The sequence below is a fragment of the Macaca nemestrina genome, chromosome 3 (genome assembly GCF_043159975.1).
Source record: "Macaca nemestrina isolate mMacNem1 chromosome 3, mMacNem.hap1, whole genome shotgun sequence".
Classification (NCBI taxonomy): domain Eukaryota; kingdom Metazoa; phylum Chordata; class Mammalia; order Primates; family Cercopithecidae; genus Macaca; species Macaca nemestrina.
Genome location: NC_092127.1, coordinates 24,399,558 through 24,417,373, shown reverse-complemented (window position 1 = coordinate 24,417,373; position 17,816 = coordinate 24,399,558). Strand labels below are relative to the sequence as shown.

The window sequence follows — 17,816 nt, the reverse complement described above, 5'->3', positions numbered from 1 at the left end:
AAATAATTGTTGTTTAGGTGATTTGTGATTTGTCTTTAAAGCACTCTATTTGTCCAGAAAATTTACCCAAACCTTCAAATTACTTTCAAGTCAAATCACATAGCATGTGAAGAACTCCAAGAGGGTGATGGGACACAGTGACAGTAAAGTTAATATTCTTTTTCTTTTTCTTTTCTCTATCATAGGCAGTAGGACTTGTGACAGGCTTTTCTAGGTAGGAAAGAAAAGAAGGAAGGGAAGAAATAAATAGCAATAGATGACTCAATACATACATACATACATGTATGTAAAGCAGAAGGGAGGAAAACAAGCTGAGGGAGAAAAGGATGGATAAGGAGAGAAAGCCTGCAGGACCTCAGGGTATTGTGTGGTCCATGGTGTGGCTGCACATAAGAAGAGCACTCTCTATCCTTTGAAAACTCACCAGAGATTCTGGACATAAGAACTGCTTCATTTCTTTCTCTTGCCCATTGGAAACAAGCTTTTTAGAATTCATTATAATTAAATTAAATTGTGCAGGTATAATGAAAAAATTACAGTGTTCCATGGAGATCTCTTCCATGAACTCATGCTTATTTTTAATAACATCAGTATCTTTAGGGAAAGTAAAAATGTGAGCAACCAGATGGGTAGGTTAGAGACTGAGAGTAGGGGAGGACGTGGAATCCGCGCTCCTCACCCTCAGACGCTCTCGTGGCTTCAGCAGTGTGGCTCTGGCAGTGACAGCCTGTCACACTGACCACGCTGCTTCTCCAAGGTGTGGAGTGACAGCTCAGTGTGACCAGACCACCCAGGTTAAATGGCCTGTGGACTGAGGCATGGTGTTCTGGACTATGGTCAGCCTTTGTTATACTCCTGAAAGATTTATTTTATTTTATTTTATTTTATTTTATTTTAGCTTAAAAAGCTGTATGAAATTATTTTTTGCATCATGTCTAAAAATGACATTTTTCTCAGTTAACCCCAAATGTACTGACTTATTCAGAGAGTGCTGGTTTGTGGACTCTTCTCATGTTTTTTGGGTGGTATCTATATTTTAACCATTTCTCAAATCATTAGCACCTTTATTTTTAGCATTTTGGGCAGGCCAAAAAAATGTACAGGAGGTAAAAATTGAACTCATCCGTTTAGATGCATTTTAATAGTTCTAGCAAAAGACTCTTTGGAAATTGGATTTTAATTGTAATCTGAAATATGAATTTTATTCAGTGTTTCTTATTGATAGCCAAGCACATTTAAGGGGAAAAAAAATTGTTTCAGATTTTTAGTCATTCCTATACCTCACCACTTCCCATACTGAAAATATGAGAAACTACTTAATACTAGTTCTAACTGATCTTTGGGGAAGTTTGTGGTATCATTTTCCTTTTTAAAATAGAGATGGGCTCTTGCTGTATTGCCCAGGCTGTTCTTGAACTCCTGGCCTTAAGCAGTCCTCCTGCCTTGGCCTCCCAGAGTCGAGATTACAGGCGTGAGCTACCACACCCAGCCTGACTGTCATTTTCAAGCTAGACCTGTAGCTGAAATTCTGGGCTTGGTAAGCACTCAGCATTCCTCAATAACAGGACTGCCTATGGAGAATTCCTTCAGAGCCAGGCATGGTGGCCCACACCTGCAATCCCAGCACTTTGGGAGGCTGAGATGGTCAGATTGCTTGAGGCCCAGAGTTCGAGACCAGCCCGGCCAACATGGTGAAACCTGGTCTCTACTAAAAATACAAAAAAAAAAAAAAAAAAAAAGGAGCCAGGCATGGTGGCATGTGTCTGTAGACCCAGCTATTCAGGAGGCTGAGGCACAAGAATCACTTTAACTCAGGAGGCAGAGGTTGCAGTGAGCTGAGGTCGCACCACTGCACTCTAGCCTGGGTGACAGAAAGACTCTCTCAACAACAACAACAAAGAAGTCCTCCAGTTACTGATGTGCTTTCATTTTATTTTCCATTCTTTGGCTCTTAACCCTGTTATTAGTTTATATCCCAGGCCCTAGGCAGTAGTAACTACTTTACCCAGGCCTGTTCAGGCACCCCTCACTGTCCTGCTTCTGTCCTTTCCACTAGGCCTATAAAATGATCAAACTTTTTTATATGCGCAACTGTTTTCATGTGTGTCCCCTCTGTCTTTGTCGTAAATGAAACTTTGTGTTTCCCCCAAACCTGTATGTCGTGGGCAGACTTCTTGAAGGGATCGCTACCCACAGCTCACTGGGAACCTAGGTGGAAGGGTACCACTTCCAGAGCATGCTCTCTCACTGCCATTAGCCTCACTTTTTTTTTTTTTTTTTTCTTCACTGTTCACTACAAAACAAAGTAATTTTAAGATATTTTTAAAAATTGACATTAAGAAGCTAGATTAGGTAACTTATAATATGTGACATTAAATATTTTGAGAAATTCTTGGTTTCATTGGAAGGCATTTGTAATGATAAACCTTTTTTCAGTTATAATGAGATACTAAGCAGAGATAATTCTTTCATCCCAGATAGCAATTTCTTATTAACAATTGATAACATTTGAACTGAAAGAGATTCTTGGCTTTATTTCTATATTTTTTTCTACTTAGGTATTTAACTCTTTTGACATCCTCTTATCCCCTCAATAGGATCCAAAATATGTCTAAAATTAATTCAAAAGAAAAATAACTATTTGAATTATTGCTTGTGTTTGAAAACAATATTTACCGTAGTAGTCCACATTTTCTTCTTTTTTAAAGCTAAGACAATTAAATAAAAATGTAAGGGATAAGAAATATAGTTGAAGTCAAAATAAAGTATATATTTTTTTATGGACATAAAACAAATTTTAAATGTTGGCTCTTTAAGAAAAAAATTATCCTGGTAAATATGCATAACTGTTGCCCAAAAATGTATACAGTTGTTTTCCAACATATTTATATATATAGTGGTTCACTTAAGACCAGCCTTGTTAGAACCTTCTGAATATAATGTGCTCTTAATTTATAAATGGGCTACCCTCAGTGTATAAAATATATAGGCATGTATGTTATACATACAAAGTAAAAAATATATAAAGGAAAGATGGAAGAAAAAAGAAAGTATCCTTTCCTTTAAGATCCAGACAGAAAGTCATTATAATTAGTGGGACCATGGAAAATGTCTGAAGGATTTCAGTTTTGGCAAATAATTTTCAGAAAAATATCCAAGCTGTGAGAACACTAAATGTCAATTTTAATAATTTAGTAGAGGTTTCTATTCAAACATTCAGTGAAGGTGTTGCCATCTTCTACTATGAAAAAGAAGACTATGAAAAGAAGACTTTTGGGGTGTCTGTTAAAAGCAAAGAGCTGCTCATTTTTAACAGGTTACTAATAACCTTTTAATCAAGTATATGTCATGCAGAGACTCAAATCCTGATCCAACAGTGTTTGAGTCTGTTTGATGGAAGATTCCAATGGTGAGGATCCGAATTCATCCTACATCTTAGAGGAGCAGGATGTTATGGCAGTGGAGGGGGTCAGCCCCAAAGGTAGCTGGCCCAACCTTAACTGTGGATGTTAAACAACAACAACAACCACCACAACAAAAACACCAAATGTTTCTATAGCATTCTTTTTGCTGCATTTTCTTTATTTTAAGCCACAGGTCTACTTGGAGGGTCATGCAGCAAGTAGCTAATAAATAAAATCAAAGTCTATGAATAGTGTCATCACATTAAGAGACAGAATTGCTGGGTTCTTTCATTATGTGAAAAGCTCGCATCTTGGGAATCCATGAGTTGGTAGGTTTTACGGAACACCTGAGATGTACCTTGCTCCAATTAACATTATCATGCTACTCACTATAAAGAAGCCCAGGGGCAGACTACAGAAGATACTAGGGTCACCACTTTCTGGAGATTGAGTTGTAACCCAACCCATTGACTTCATCACAGCTTTCTTCCATGTAGAATAACGAATTTCACTTTCCTCAGCATTAATCTGAGGTTCAAACCGCTCCATCGTGACGGCAGACAAATCTTCGGGTTCAAGACTCCATACGTTGACTCCTTCTGCAGCCCCTGCCGCCATGGCAGCACCCAGTGCAGTGGTTTCGGGCATCGAGGGCTTCACTACTGGAATACACAGAATGTCTGCTTGTAGCTGCATAAGAATTTTGTTGCTGGTCATTCCTCCATCTACCTGCAAATGACTGAGTGGAATTCCACAGTCTCGATTCATGGCATCCAAAATCTCTCGAGTTTGGAAACAAACAGCTTCTAATGCAGCAAAAGCAATATGGCATTTGTTGGTGAACTGAGTGAGTCCACAGATTATCCCTCTTGCGCTGGGCTCCCAATAAGGTGCATATAACCCCGAAAATGCTGGGACGAAGTAGCATCCATAAGAAGTACCTACTACTTTAGCAAGTTTTTCAATTTCTTCTGAGGTCTTTATAATTCCAAGATTGTCTCTTAGCCAGCGAACAACAGCACCAGCTATAGCTACAGAACCTTCCAAAGCATAATATACCGGTTTGTCTCTGCCAAGTTTGTAAGCCACTGTGGTGAGAAGGCCATGATCAGAAAATACACACTTATGGCCTGTATTGCATAGTAAGAAACATCCTGTTCCATACGTATTTTTGGCTTCTCCAATCTGGAAGCACATTTGTCCCACCAATGCAGCAGACTGGTCCCCTAAACACCCAGATATCGGCACACCTTCCAAGGCCCCAGCTTTCATTAGGCCATAGATCTCAGAAGAACTCCGGACATTTGGAAGAATTTCCATTGGAATTCCAAAAAAATCGCAGAGTTGTTTATCCCATTCCAAAGAATGAATGTTGAAAAGCATAGTCCTACTTGCATTTGTGACATCTGTACAGTGGACACCTCCACTGACGCCTCCTGTCAAGCTCCAAATAAGCCATGAATCAATAGTCCCAAAAAGAGCTCGTTTGTCTTCAACAGCCTTTTGAACTTTTCTCACATTGTCAAGGAGCCAATGAAGTTTCACTGCACTGAAGTAAGTGCTAAGTGGAAGGCCTGTCTTGGACTTGACAAAGTTATTATTTCCTGGAATTCTTTTACTAAGACTCTCGACGGTAGACTGGGTTCTTAGATCAAGCCACACCACAGCATTGTAGAGAGGCTCTCCAGTTATCTTGTCCCAGACTACAGTGGTTTCCCTCTGGTTGCTGACACCGATAGCTTTTATGTTGGAAATATCAATATTGAGCTGTCCAAGTTTCTCACATGTTTTCTCTATACACTCATAGACAGAATGTAGAATTTCCTTAGGGTCCTGTTCCACCCATCCTTCTCTTGGGAACTCTTGTTTTATTTCCACTTGATGATGACTAAGTAGTTCAGCTGTTTTTGAATTGAAAACCAAAAAGCGTGTCGAACTGGTGCCCTGGTCCACCGCCCCCACCAATGGCCCCCAAACTGCCTTCTTGGAGGCTGCCATGAGACCAGCTTCATGTCCGCCGGCGATTGCGGCCGGTTTCCTGGGTGACGGCGGCGCGAGGGGGAGGGGCGGGTGACGAGTCCGAAGAGCGAGGCCGCGCATGTCCGCTGAACCAGCCTCACTTCTTTACTGGCTGGCTGGCGGGCTACTGCGTTCTCTCTGCAGCTCATTTTCTGTCTTGGCTTCTGGGCATACTTCTGGATTTAACACTGAGATTTTCTTTCCCTGTGTATTTTGTTTCTTCTGCCATCAACGCCTTTAGAATCTATATTGTTGGGTCACGTGAGACTCTTTCGTAGCTCCTTGTAACCCTCATCTTCCCCCCCACAAACCCATTCATCACCTTAGACTACAGTTCCAGGGTCTGTTGGATCTTTCTGGTATTTAGAACTCTGGGGTTTCCACCTTGGTTTGGACTACATGTGTGCCTTTTCATTCTCTTGTATTTCTTCATAAATCTGTGCTCTTTGGCGCTTGTTCTTCCAGCCAACTCTTGGCCGTTCAGCCCAGACCCAGTAGTCAGTCATTTCAAACCTATCCTCTTTATGTGCCTGGCATTGCCCACACTGTTGTGGGTGATAGATAACAGGCTCAATACAATTTAACCCTTGCTTATAATCTAACTTTATAGTCCAGTAACAATAAACTCACACCCTAATTAAGTATATTTGGAATATGCGTTATTCTCTGTAAAACCAGTTTTTATAATAGTTTCTTCTACAGAAAATTTACTTCAATCATTTGCCCACCTTTCTATAATTTAGGCTAGGAATCACTGCTTGGAATAAACATCGGTTAGAATAAGCTCATGATTTGAATACTGCCCTCTTGAAAGAAATTTGTGTTGAGTGAGTGGTTTTAATAGTAGTATTACTAGCCTTAGCCATGGGATATGCATGCCAAAGAATAGATGCTGATTATTCAAGGGTCTATTGCAATGTTAATTTACTGATAACAGAAGATTCTTCCTTTGGAGAACTGCGAAAGCACTTGATGCCAGCACTTTTTAGCTGAAGTCATGCCAACTCAAATGATGCTTCTTGAAAGAGTTAATTATTTGTATATTCATGCATTCATTATGGTCATTTTTATTCCTTAGTAAACGACGTACAGTCTCTGCTGTGCCTTGTTGACAGGTTTTTTTTCTGGCTTACCTGAGTTAACTGTTTTCAGGTTTCATTAAAACTGCCTCATGTTAATAGAACTGCTGGAGACATATATGATTTTTTTCTCCTAAAGATTAATAGTGTTGAAAGTCAAAGAATCACAGAGTATTAATGTTATAGGAAATCTTAGCAGTTATCTAGTCCAACACTGTCATTTTATTAATTAGGCAAATGAAGACCAGAGATATGTCTATTTTCCCAAAAACACTTTGTCTGTTAGGGATGAGCTGCTTATGGATCTAAGATACTATTGTTATTCATACTTTTGTCCTCACTTCTCAAATGGGACTCTGCATTGAGTATAGAGGAATTATGGAGACCCATCATGGCATTTTAATTTTGTTCAGAAAGGTGCTTGGCATTTAGAAATCAAATACAAAGGGTACTTTGTACCTTGTTACAGGATATAAAACAGAACAAATAAGACTTGGGGCCGGGCGCGGTGGCTCAAGCCTGTAATCCCAGCACTTTGGGAGGCCGAGACGGGCGGATCACGAGGTCGGGAGATCGAGACCATCCTGGCTAACACGGTGAAACCCCGTCTCTACTAAAAAAATACAAAAAACTAGCCGGGCGAGGTGGTGGGCGCCTGTAGTCCCAGCTACTCAGGAGGCTGAGGCAGGAGAATGGCGTGAACCCGGGAGGCGGAGCTTGCAGTGAGCTGAGATCCGGCCACTGCACTCCAGCCTGGGCGACAGAGCGAGGCTCCGTCTCAAAAAAAAAAAAAAAAAAAAAAAAGACTTGGGACTTATATTGTTGATTTTATTACGCTTATTTGGGATGAGGGTCCTAACCTGATGCTCTCTCTTTTTTTTTTGAGACGGAGTCTCGCTCCATCACCCAGGCTGGAGTGCAGTGGCAAGATCTTGCTCACTGCGAGCGCCGCCTCCTGGGTTCTTGCCATTCTCCTGCCTCAGCCTCCCCAGTAGCTGGGACTACAGGCGCCCACCACCACGCCTGGCTAATTTTTTGTATTTTTAGTAAAGATAGGTTTTCACCGTGTTAGCCAGGATGGTCTCGATCTCCTGACTGCGTTATCCACCCGCCTTGGCCTCCCGAAGTGCTGTGATTACAGGCGTGAGCCACCGCGCCAGGCCCTGATGCTCTCTCTTGACCTGGTATGGCAAATTCTAGGGACTGTCTTTCGTTTCATGATTAGCTTATTTTATTTCCTGGAGGGAAACAGAAAAGTTCAGTTGCTCTAGAGAGTAATGAGCATATATGTTCATTATGGGAGGAATGAAATGTATATTCCATATACATGTATGGAAGGATGCATATATATCCACATTATATGTGTGTAGTTTATGTGTTTAACGTGTATAGCATATTGATGGCATAGTCTTTACTACTGGGAATTGTGCCCTATTGCAATTATGGTATTTGTTCAGAGAGAAGAAACCGATGATTAAACGTCAGTATAACTGTGTTGGGCTTTATTCAGTGGCCAGTGGTGAACTACTGAAGGTAAATTACTAATGTCACAAGCTGTGATCCGTAACAAGATGTCCAGTGAATATGTGGGTGAAAGGTTTGGAAGCAATAATTGAGGTTGGTAATAGGGTTAGAACTAGGGTCATGAACATAGAGAGGAGGTGAATGAAGCAGGATCATAGATATGGGAACTAACTCTGAGTATAAGTGGAGGAAACGGATTACACTCTGAGATGACCTGCCTTTTAGCATTACAGTGTAGGTAAATTCTTTGTAGGTACATTTTAGTGTATGCATATTTATAGCCAGTGTGCAGTAGCTGCTGATTTTTACTGTACCTTACTGAGATACAGTAGGCTGAAAAAGAATTCATTCTCTGAAAAGGAAGAATTTTTCACTTTGGCTGTGTTGTGTTAGGCTTTTATTAACCAAACGAATGCAAACATGTTAGGCTTTTAGTTGATGGTATATTCAATGGGAATCAATTATGTAATTGTATCCAGAAAGGTGTAAGGTGATTATCCTATTCTGTTCTGTCCAGTTCCTAGCTATGAAAGTGAGTTTATTTTTAGGTTCAGTGTTTTGAGAGAGACTGATGCACTAGAGCCCTGAATTTATAGCGAGGGTGATGATGAAGACCCCAAATCATGTTGAACAAGGAGTGGTTGAAGGACATAGGATTGTACAGACCATTGAAAGATAATTTGGGAAAATATAATGCTCTAAGATTTTGAGGAATTGAATTAATCTTGTTCTGTTTATTGTGGTGGCAGAATTATCAGTGTTATAATATAAAAGTGAAAAAGATTTTAGAGCAACGTACAGAAGAGCTTCTAATAGTAAGTGTTTGTATTAGTCCGTTTCTGTGCTGCTGATAAAGACATACCCGAGACTGGGCAATTTACAAAAGAAAGAGGTTTATTGGACTTAACAGTTCCACATGGATGGGGAGACCTCACAATCATGGTGAAAGGCAAAGAGGAGCAAGTCATGTCTTACGTGGATGGCAGCAGGCAAAGAGAGCTTGTACAAGGAAGCTCCCATTTTTAAAACCATCAGATCTCATGATACCCATTCACTATCACGAGAAGAGCATGGGAAAGACCCACCCCCAAAATTCAGTCATCTTCCACTGGGTCCCTCCCACAACACATGGGAATTATGGGAGCTGCAAGATGTGATTTGGTGGAGACACAGAACCAAACTATATCACTCCACCTCTGGCCCCTCCCAAATCTCATATCTTCACATTTCAAAACCAATTATGCCTTCCCAACAGTCCCCCAAAGTCTTAACTCATTTCAGCATTAACTCAGAGGTCCACAGTCCAAAGTCTCATCCCAGATAAGTCAAGTCCCTTTCACCTATGAGCCTGTAAAATCAAAGGCAAGTTAGTTACTTCTTAGATACAATGGGGATACAAGCATTGGGTAAATACAGCCATTCTAAATGGGAGAAACTGGCCAAAACAAAGGGGCTACAGGCCCCATGCAGGTCTAAAATGCAGTGGGGCAGTCACATCTTAAAGCCCCAAAATGATCTCCTTTGACGCGTGTCTCACATCCAGGTGACACTGATGCAAGAGGTAGGTTCCCATGGTCTTGGGCAGCTCCTACCTCCCAGCTGCCTTCAGGGACTGGTGTTGAGTGTCTGCGGCTTTTCCAGGCACATGGTGCAGGCTGTCAGTGAATCTCCCATTCTGAGTTCTGGAGGATGGTGGCCCTCTTCTCACAGCTCCACTAGGCAGTGCCCCAGTAGGGACTCTGTGCGAAGGCTCTGACCCCACATTTCCCTTCTGCACTGCCCTAGCAGAGGTTCTCCATGAGGACCCTGCTGCTGCAGCAAACTTCTGCCTGGACATACAGGCATTTTCATACATCTGAAATCGAGGTGGAGGTTACCAAACCTCAATTCTTGACTTCTGTGTACTCACAGTCTCAATACCACATGGAAGCTGCCAAGGCTTGAGGCTTGCATCCTTGGAAGCCACGACCTGAACTCTATGTTGGCCTCTTTCAGCCATGGCTGGAGTGGCTGGGACACAGGGCACCAAGTCCTTAGGCTGCACACAGCACAGGGACCCTTCTAGGCCTCTGGAACTGTGATAGAAGGAGCTGCTGCAAAGGCTTCTGACATGCCCTGGAGACATTTTCCCCCATTGTTTTGGTGATTAACAGTTGGCTCCTTGCAAATTTCTGCAGCTGTCTTGACTTTTGCCTCAGAAAATGGGATTTTCTTTTCTGTCATATTGTCAGGCTGCAAATTTTCCAAACTTTTATGCTCTGTTTCCCTTTTGAAACTGAATGCCTTTAACAGCACCTAACTCACCTCTTGAATGCTTTGCTGCTTAGAAATGTCTTCCACCAGATACCCTAAATCATCTCTCTTAAGTTCAAAGTTCCACAGTTCTCTAGGGCAGGGACAAAGTGCCTCCAGTCTTTTTGCTAAAACGTAACAAGAGTCACTTTTGCTCCATTTCCCAACAAGTTTCTCATCTCCATATGACACCACCTCAGCCTGGATTTCATTGTCGCTATCATTATCTGCATTTTTGTCAAAGCCATTCAACAAATCTGTAGGGACTTCTAGACTTTCTCACATTTTTCTGTCATCTTCTTCTGAGCTCTCCAAACTGTTCCAACCTCTGCCTGTTACCCAGTTCCAAAGTCTTCCACATTTCTGGGTATCTTTTCTGCAGCACTCCACTCTACTGGTACCAATTTACTGTACTAGTTCACTTTCACACTGCTGATAAAGACATATCTGAGACTGGGCAATTTACAAAAGAAAGCGGTTTATTGGACTTAACAGTTCCACATGGCTGGGTAGGCCTCACAATCATGGTCGAAGGTAAGGAGAAGCAAGTCCCATCTTACATGGATGGCAAACAGAGCTTATGCAAGGAAAGTCCCATTTTTAAAATCATCAGATCTTGTGAAACCCATTCACTGTCATGAGAACAGCACAAGAAAGACTTGCCCCCGTAATTCAGTCATCTCCCACTGGGTCCCTCCCACAACACATGGGAATTATGGGAGTTACAAGATGAGATTTGGATGGGGACACAGAGCCAAACTTTATCAGTGTTCAAAGATGATATGACTGTCTTGCCATCTGTTGATGTGTGTAAACTATAGCTAGATAACCATTTACTGTGAAACTTTTTAAGGTTACACATACATATTACAGAAGCTGTGTCAGGTGACCTTTCAGATCCCTTATACCACTAAATCTTACTATTTTTATGACATTACTGAGGAAGAATTAACGGTTTATGAAACAATTCACATTAGACGTTAAAAAAAGAGTGAGATGACGAGGGAAAGGGTAGTTATTTAATGAATTTCATATTTGCAAGATGAAAATGTTAGATCTTTTTCATAACAATGTGACTATACTACTTTTTTTGAGATGGAGTTTTGTTCTTGTTCCCTAGGCTAGAGTGCAGTGGTACAATCTCAGCTTACTGCAACGTCCGCCTCCTGGGTTCAAGCAATTCTCCTGCCTTAGCCTCCCAAGTAGCTGGGATTACAGGCTCATGCCACTATCCCTGGCTAATTTTTGTATTTTTAGTAGAGACGGGGTTTCAACATGTTGGCCAGGCTGGTATCGAACTCTTGACCTCAGGTGTTCCACTTGCCTCGGCCTCCCAAAGTCCTGGGATTACAGGCCTGAGCTGCCGTGCCTGGCCCAGTGTGGATATACTTGACACTGTTAAACTTTACACTTAAAAATGATTAAGGTGGTAAATTTTATTGTTTTTTTCAGATAATAAAAGAGAGGGAGGGAGGCGAGAATGACTGTGACTAAGAGCTCATTCAGCCTTAGAATCAGAGTGTAGCCATTAGGACACAAAGGGAACACGGGAGGTCCAACAGGTGTCTGGAGAAGGGCACTGAGACGGTTTGAAACATAGGTATATCCTCGTCTTGTTTGCTTGAGGGAGAGCCAGCAGTGAAGTGCAGTATCAATTGAAAGGTTCTCAGATTGGGCAAGATGTTTAACAGTAGCCAAAGACAGCTTGGCCAGAGGAAGCACTTGATTTATGAGAGGAATATCAACAGACATAGAGAATCTTTATCAAGTATCAGGCCAAAGAGTGAAGCACAGCATCAGTGGAAAAATGCACAATGATGAAAAGTCAGACCATAGAGCTCAAAACAGGCCAAGGTAAGTGGCCCAAGGTAGTAATTAATGTGAGGGTTTTAGAGGACTGCCTGTATGTGGTACTGGTTTCATGGTGTGTGGGTGGCTCTGTCTTGTTTAAAAGAGCCGTGACGATTAGATCATCTTCATATGGAGACTAACAGACCGCTAGAAATTCAAACTTTGGGGTTTGGGGGAGAGGTTGGATCTGGGAGCAACAATGTTAGGGTAATAAAGATAACTGTGGACAGTAATGTACATGAGATAGTTAAGACAGAACAAGTGGAGAATCAAAAGTAGGCTCAAGGCAGGCAGGACCATAGTAATACCTATTTTAGGGGAGGTAAAGGAGGCAGATTGACTAGTCAGAAAGGTAGAAAAATATATATAATCCTAACCAGTAGAGAAGGCCATTAAGGTTAAAATCAGCAGAGAGGTCGAGAAGGACTAATATCAAGAAAAAGACTTCCAAAGAACTGTGTCAAGGTAAAATTGAGCCAGAGGCTATGCCATAACATAAAGATGTGAGTGTGCATCAGCACGCAGAGGCTTCAGTATTAAGATGTGCTCTTGAGAAGTCTTGTGTGGAGGCTGACAAGGTAGGACAGCGGCCAAACGTAGGGATGTTAACCCAGTGATCTTTCTTTTTTAGCAGAGCAGGTATTTGTCCACTGAAGTCAAGACAGTGACACGCATTTACTGTCTGTAGCAACACTTCCTTTCTCACTGGGGAAGGAGAGTAGTTGGATCTAGTTGCTTGTTTTGTTTTTGTTTTTGTTTTTTAATTTTCATCACCAATGTTTTCAAATGGTTATAAACTTTTAAAAATATTTGTGGTAAAGAATATATAACCTGAAATTTACCAACTTAGCCATTTTAAGTGTTCCATTCAGTAGTGTTATGTGTAAGTATTTGCTTTGTTGTGAAACAGATCTCTAGGATGTCTTCATTTTGCGAAACTGAAACCCTGTACCTTTTAAACAACTTATCTTTTCCACTTTCCACTAGTCCCTGGCAAGTATGGAAACACTTCCTGTTTCTATAAATTTGATTCCTTTAGATACCTCATATAAGTGGAATCTTACAGTATTTTTTAATTTTTGTGACTGGCTCACCGCACTTAGCATAGTATTCTCGAGCTTCATCCATGTTGCATTGTGACAGGATTTCCTTCCTTCTTAAGGAATTGTATGTATATATAGTATATGTTTATACCAATTTCACTTATTCATTCGTTTATCAGTGGATACCTGCTTCTGCCTCTTGCTATTGTGAGTCATGCTTCTGTGAACATGGGTGTACAGATATGTCGTCAAGACTCTGCTTTTCATTCTTTTGGATATATACAACAAAGTGGGATTGTTGGATCATATGGTAGTATGATCCAACTTTTAATTTTTTAATTTTTTGAGTAAGCTCCATGTTTTTTTTTTTTTGAGTAACCTCCATGCTTTTTAAAATAATAGTTGCATTATTTTATAATCTTACCAACAGTGCACAAGGTTTCTAGTATCTTCACATCTTTGCCAACAACCGTTATTTTCTGGTTTGTTTGTTTGTTTGTTTTGTAGTAGCCACCCTAATGGGTGTGGGGTAATATCTCATTGTGGTTTTGAGTTGTATTTTCTCTGATGATTAGTGATATTGAACATCTGTCATCTTTTCATATGCTTATTGGCAATTTGTATATCATCTTTGGAGAAACCTTTATTCTAGTTCTTTGCTCATTTTTAGATTGGGTTATTTGATTTCTGTTGTTGAGTTGTAGGAGATATTTTTATATTCTGGATATTAATTCTTTGTCAGATACATGACTTACAAATATTTCCTTCTCTTCTATAGGTTGCCTTTTTACTTTATTGTGTCCTTTGATTCACTGAACTTTTAAGTTTGATGTAGTCCCATTCATCTTTGTTGCCTGAGCTTTTAGTGTCATTTCCAAGAAATCATTGACAAATCCAGTGTCACAAAGCTTTCCCCCTGTGTTTACTTCTAGGAATTTTATAGTTTTGAGTCTTACATTTAGATCCTTAGTCCATTTTGAATTAATTTTTGTGTATGGTGTATATGATCCACCTTCACTCTTTTCCATGTGGATGTCTAGTTTTCTCAGCACAATTTGTTGAAGAGATTGTTCTTTTCCCATTGAGTGGTCTTGGCACTCTTGTCAAAGATCATTTTACCATATACGTGAGGATTTAAAAGTGTTTGAAAGGTATACCTTGAAAGAGTCATCCTTTTACCCTTTTTCCTCATTTCTCTTCCCCCTAAAGATAATCACTATTATTAGTTTCTCGGTTTTGTTTTGTGTTCTTGCATGGAGAGAATAAGTAATCCTTTCACATGGTTCATAGAACAAACAATCTAGCCACTGAAAAAATGTGTTCCCACATCTGTCCTGCTTCCTTTCTAAGCTGACAGTATTTCCTAAAGCTTTTCATATTATGGGCTTCCTTGTTCATTTTTACAGATGCAGAATATTCCACTGTATGGATATACTATGTTTTAAACTAGTGTCTACCTGATGAACTCTCTTTTGTAATTGTTAAAAACAATGCTACAGTGAATAACTCAGAGTGTGTCATATCATGAGTGATCAAGTATATTGTAGGATGAGATTTCAAAATTGCTCTCTGTAGAGATTGTGCTGATTTATACTCCCACCAGCAGTGTGAAATAGCATACTGTTTCATAATAGGGTTGTTGCTTTTTTTTTTTTTTTTAAACTTTGATCTTTGTGGTTTTGTGGCTTGAGGCCAGGGAAGGAATGTTCATGTTATATCATTTTTATTAGTGCTAGTGGTAGTATAAGAGCATTTACTGTCATGAACTAAGCACCAGAGAGACTGATAGTGATTTATTTGCATCAAGAACATATAAAATAACGTGAGCTGCACTAGCCTTCTTGCCTTTCTTCCTATAGAATTTTCCATGCATATCTTAGAGTGATTTTGCCAGTCATCTAGTGCTTCCTGACTGTGTGAAGTGTGTTACAAGCAACAATCTCATTAAATTGCCTATCAGTTAATGCTGTAGAACACTTGAAGAAATCTACAGTTAATATAAATAGAAGAAAGGTAGGCCCTAAAGTAAACTAATTTACTCCAGATGTTGCCAAATAGTGCCCTCTATATTTTAGTAATGCTCCAGGTATATTAACCACATCCTTTCCAAAGAAAGCTCAATATAAGAATGTAAACATTAGATACCAATACTTAAAAATTTTTCTAAGGGGGAGGGATTGTTCCAATAGAAAATAAAAGTATTTGAGAATTGGAAGTATTTAAAAACATGTATATGTTCACAATGAAAGTTACTTTTAATTTGAATAGTTCTTCACTTTTCCTTTAGGATAATGGTTTTTTGTTTTTTGTTTTTTTTGTAAGTGGTGAAGGGGTGGTGTTTGTTTGCGTGACAGCTATGTTATGGTTTTGTCAATAAAATTGTAATAGTTGACTATTTTCCTTGCCCTCTTAACCTTCTTTGCTACACTAGGAAAGAATACACGATGAATTTAGATCCCAGACTTGGTTTTGGATAGAGTTTACTAATGCCCTTCTACATTTATGTAATTGCTGACTTTTAAAAAATCACCACCAACTTGGCTTTTTAGCAATCCATTTTTTTCTGATCAGTGAAGCAGAGACCAAGACAACACGTAGTCACAGTATCGAAAGGTTGTGTTCTCTCAGTTATGTTTGTTACCACTGGAGAGTTCTTTCCCCTCATGAAAAGCATAAGGAGGCCAGCAATCTCTTGCTTCGATTCAGATTTAAAATATGCAGAAGAAGCTTAACCCAAAATCACTGTAGACATACATTTGAAGGTGAAAATATTTTTATAACGGATAGAAAGAGGTTTATGTTAGCTTCTCTTTTTGTTCAGTGGCTGCTATGTTTTCTGTTTGAATTTCCAAGTTGGTATACATAAATGTTTCTAAATTTATATACTGTTAGCCAGCTTTTCATTAAAATGAATTTATTTCTCATTATTTTAGAACTGTTTTGTTTTTTGTTTTTTGTTTTTTTTGAGACAGAGTCTCACTCTGTCACTCAGGCAGGGGTATAGTGGCACAATCGTGGCTCACTGCAGCCTTGACCTCCTGGGCACAGGTGATTCTCCTACTTTAGTCTCCCAAGTAACTGGGACTACAGACATGCACCACCATGCCCAGCTAATTTTTTGTAGAGATGGTGTTTTATTATGTTGTCCAGACTGGTCTTGAATCCCTGGACTCAAGTGACCCACCCTCCTCAGCCTCCCGAGATTCTGGGGTTACAGGCGTGAGCCACTGCACCCGGCCTACTTTGGAACTCTTAATATAAAGAACCTTGTTTTCTCTTTGTTTGTTTGTTTAAATATGTTCAGTCTTTAAAAAACAAACTCAACTATTGAAAAAGTTTTCCCTTTTTTCTTAGCGTATAAAGAAAACTTTCCTAGCATATAATTTTTTTTTATATAAACTTCTGGTAAAGCCAGGAATTAGTGGGATTATATTTTAGATATAGAAGGTACTTTTGCAATTAGTCATGATGGCTTTTTAAAATCTGTAATCTGGCTGGGTGCGATGGCTTATGCCAGTAATCCCAGCACTTTGGAAGGCTGAGCCTGGAGGTTCACCTGAGTCAGGAGTTCGAGACCAGCCTAGCCAAGATGGTGAAACCCTGTCTCTACTAAAAATACAAAAATTAGCTGGGTGAGGTGGCATGCACCTGTAATCCCAGCTACTCAGAAGGCTGAGTCAGGAAACTTGCTTGAACTCAGGGGGTGGAGTTTGTTTGATTTTGGAAGAAACTGCTAAACTGATTTCCTACCAGCAGTGAATGAAAGTTCCTGTCAATCCACGTCCTTGTCAGCATTGGTGGTGTCAGTGTTTTGGATTTTAGCTAGATTTAATAGATATGTAAATGGTATCTCATTGATGTTTTAGTATGCATTTCTCTAATGACATGTAATATTGAGCATCTTTCCATATGCTTATTTGCCATCTGTGTATGTCTTCTTTGGTGAAGTGTCCATTTAGATCTTTTTGCCCATTGTTTAGTTGAGTTGTTTATTTTCTTATTGTTGAGCTTTAAGTGCTCTTTTTATATTTTAGGTAACAGTCCTTTATCAGTTACGTGTTTTGCAAAGATTTTCCCCCAGTCTGTGACTTGTCTTTTAATTTCTTAAGAGCATCCTTTGCAGAGCAGAAGTTGTTAATTTTAATGAAGTCTAACTTAACCATTTTTTTTTTCATGGGTAATACTTTTGATGTTGTATCTAAAAAGTCGTTGCCATACCTAAGATTCGTTAAATTTTCTCCTATGTTATCTTCTAGAAGCTAAGTTTTGTGTTTTACATTTAAGTCGCTGATCCATTTTGAGTTAATTTTTGTGAGAGGTGGAGTCTGTGTCTAGATTTACTGTTTTGCACGTTCAGTTGTTGCAACATCATTTGTTGAAAAGACTGTTCTTTCTCTATTGAATTGCCTTTGCTTCTTTGTCACAGATCAGTTGACTGTGTTTTTGTGGGGTCTGTTTCTGGGCTCTCTATTCTGTTGCTTCAATCTATAGTCATCCCTTGGTATCTACATCCATGGGGTGTTGGTTCTAGGACCCCCAACAGATACCAAAATCCATGGGTTCTCCAGTCCCTTATATAAAATGGGGTAGTATTTGCATACAAC

At 39.8% G+C, this 17,816-nt stretch overlaps 2 protein-coding genes across 3 annotated transcripts in view; one reads left to right on the top strand and one right to left on the bottom strand.

Moving 5' to 3' along the window:
• Positions 1-17,816, top strand: part of LOC105466726 (kelch like family member 2) — a 113,661-nt gene that overhangs the window by 66,109 nt on the left and 29,736 nt on the right. The window lies entirely within an intron of this gene.
• Positions 3,562-5,423, bottom strand: LOC105466725 (glycerol kinase 3). The gene has a single exon (XM_011715834.3). It carries the CDS (start codon positions 5,400-5,402, stop codon positions 3,741-3,743), a length of 1,662 nt encoding a protein of 553 aa, XP_011714136.2. The 5' UTR covers positions 5,403-5,423; the 3' UTR covers positions 3,562-3,740.

What these genes read in the sequence shown, in the direction of transcription:
- LOC105466725 (XM_011715834.3), bottom strand. Translation starts at nt 5,402, where the DNA reads ATGGCAGCCTCCAAGAAGGCAGTTTGGGGGCCATTGGTGGGGGCGGTG.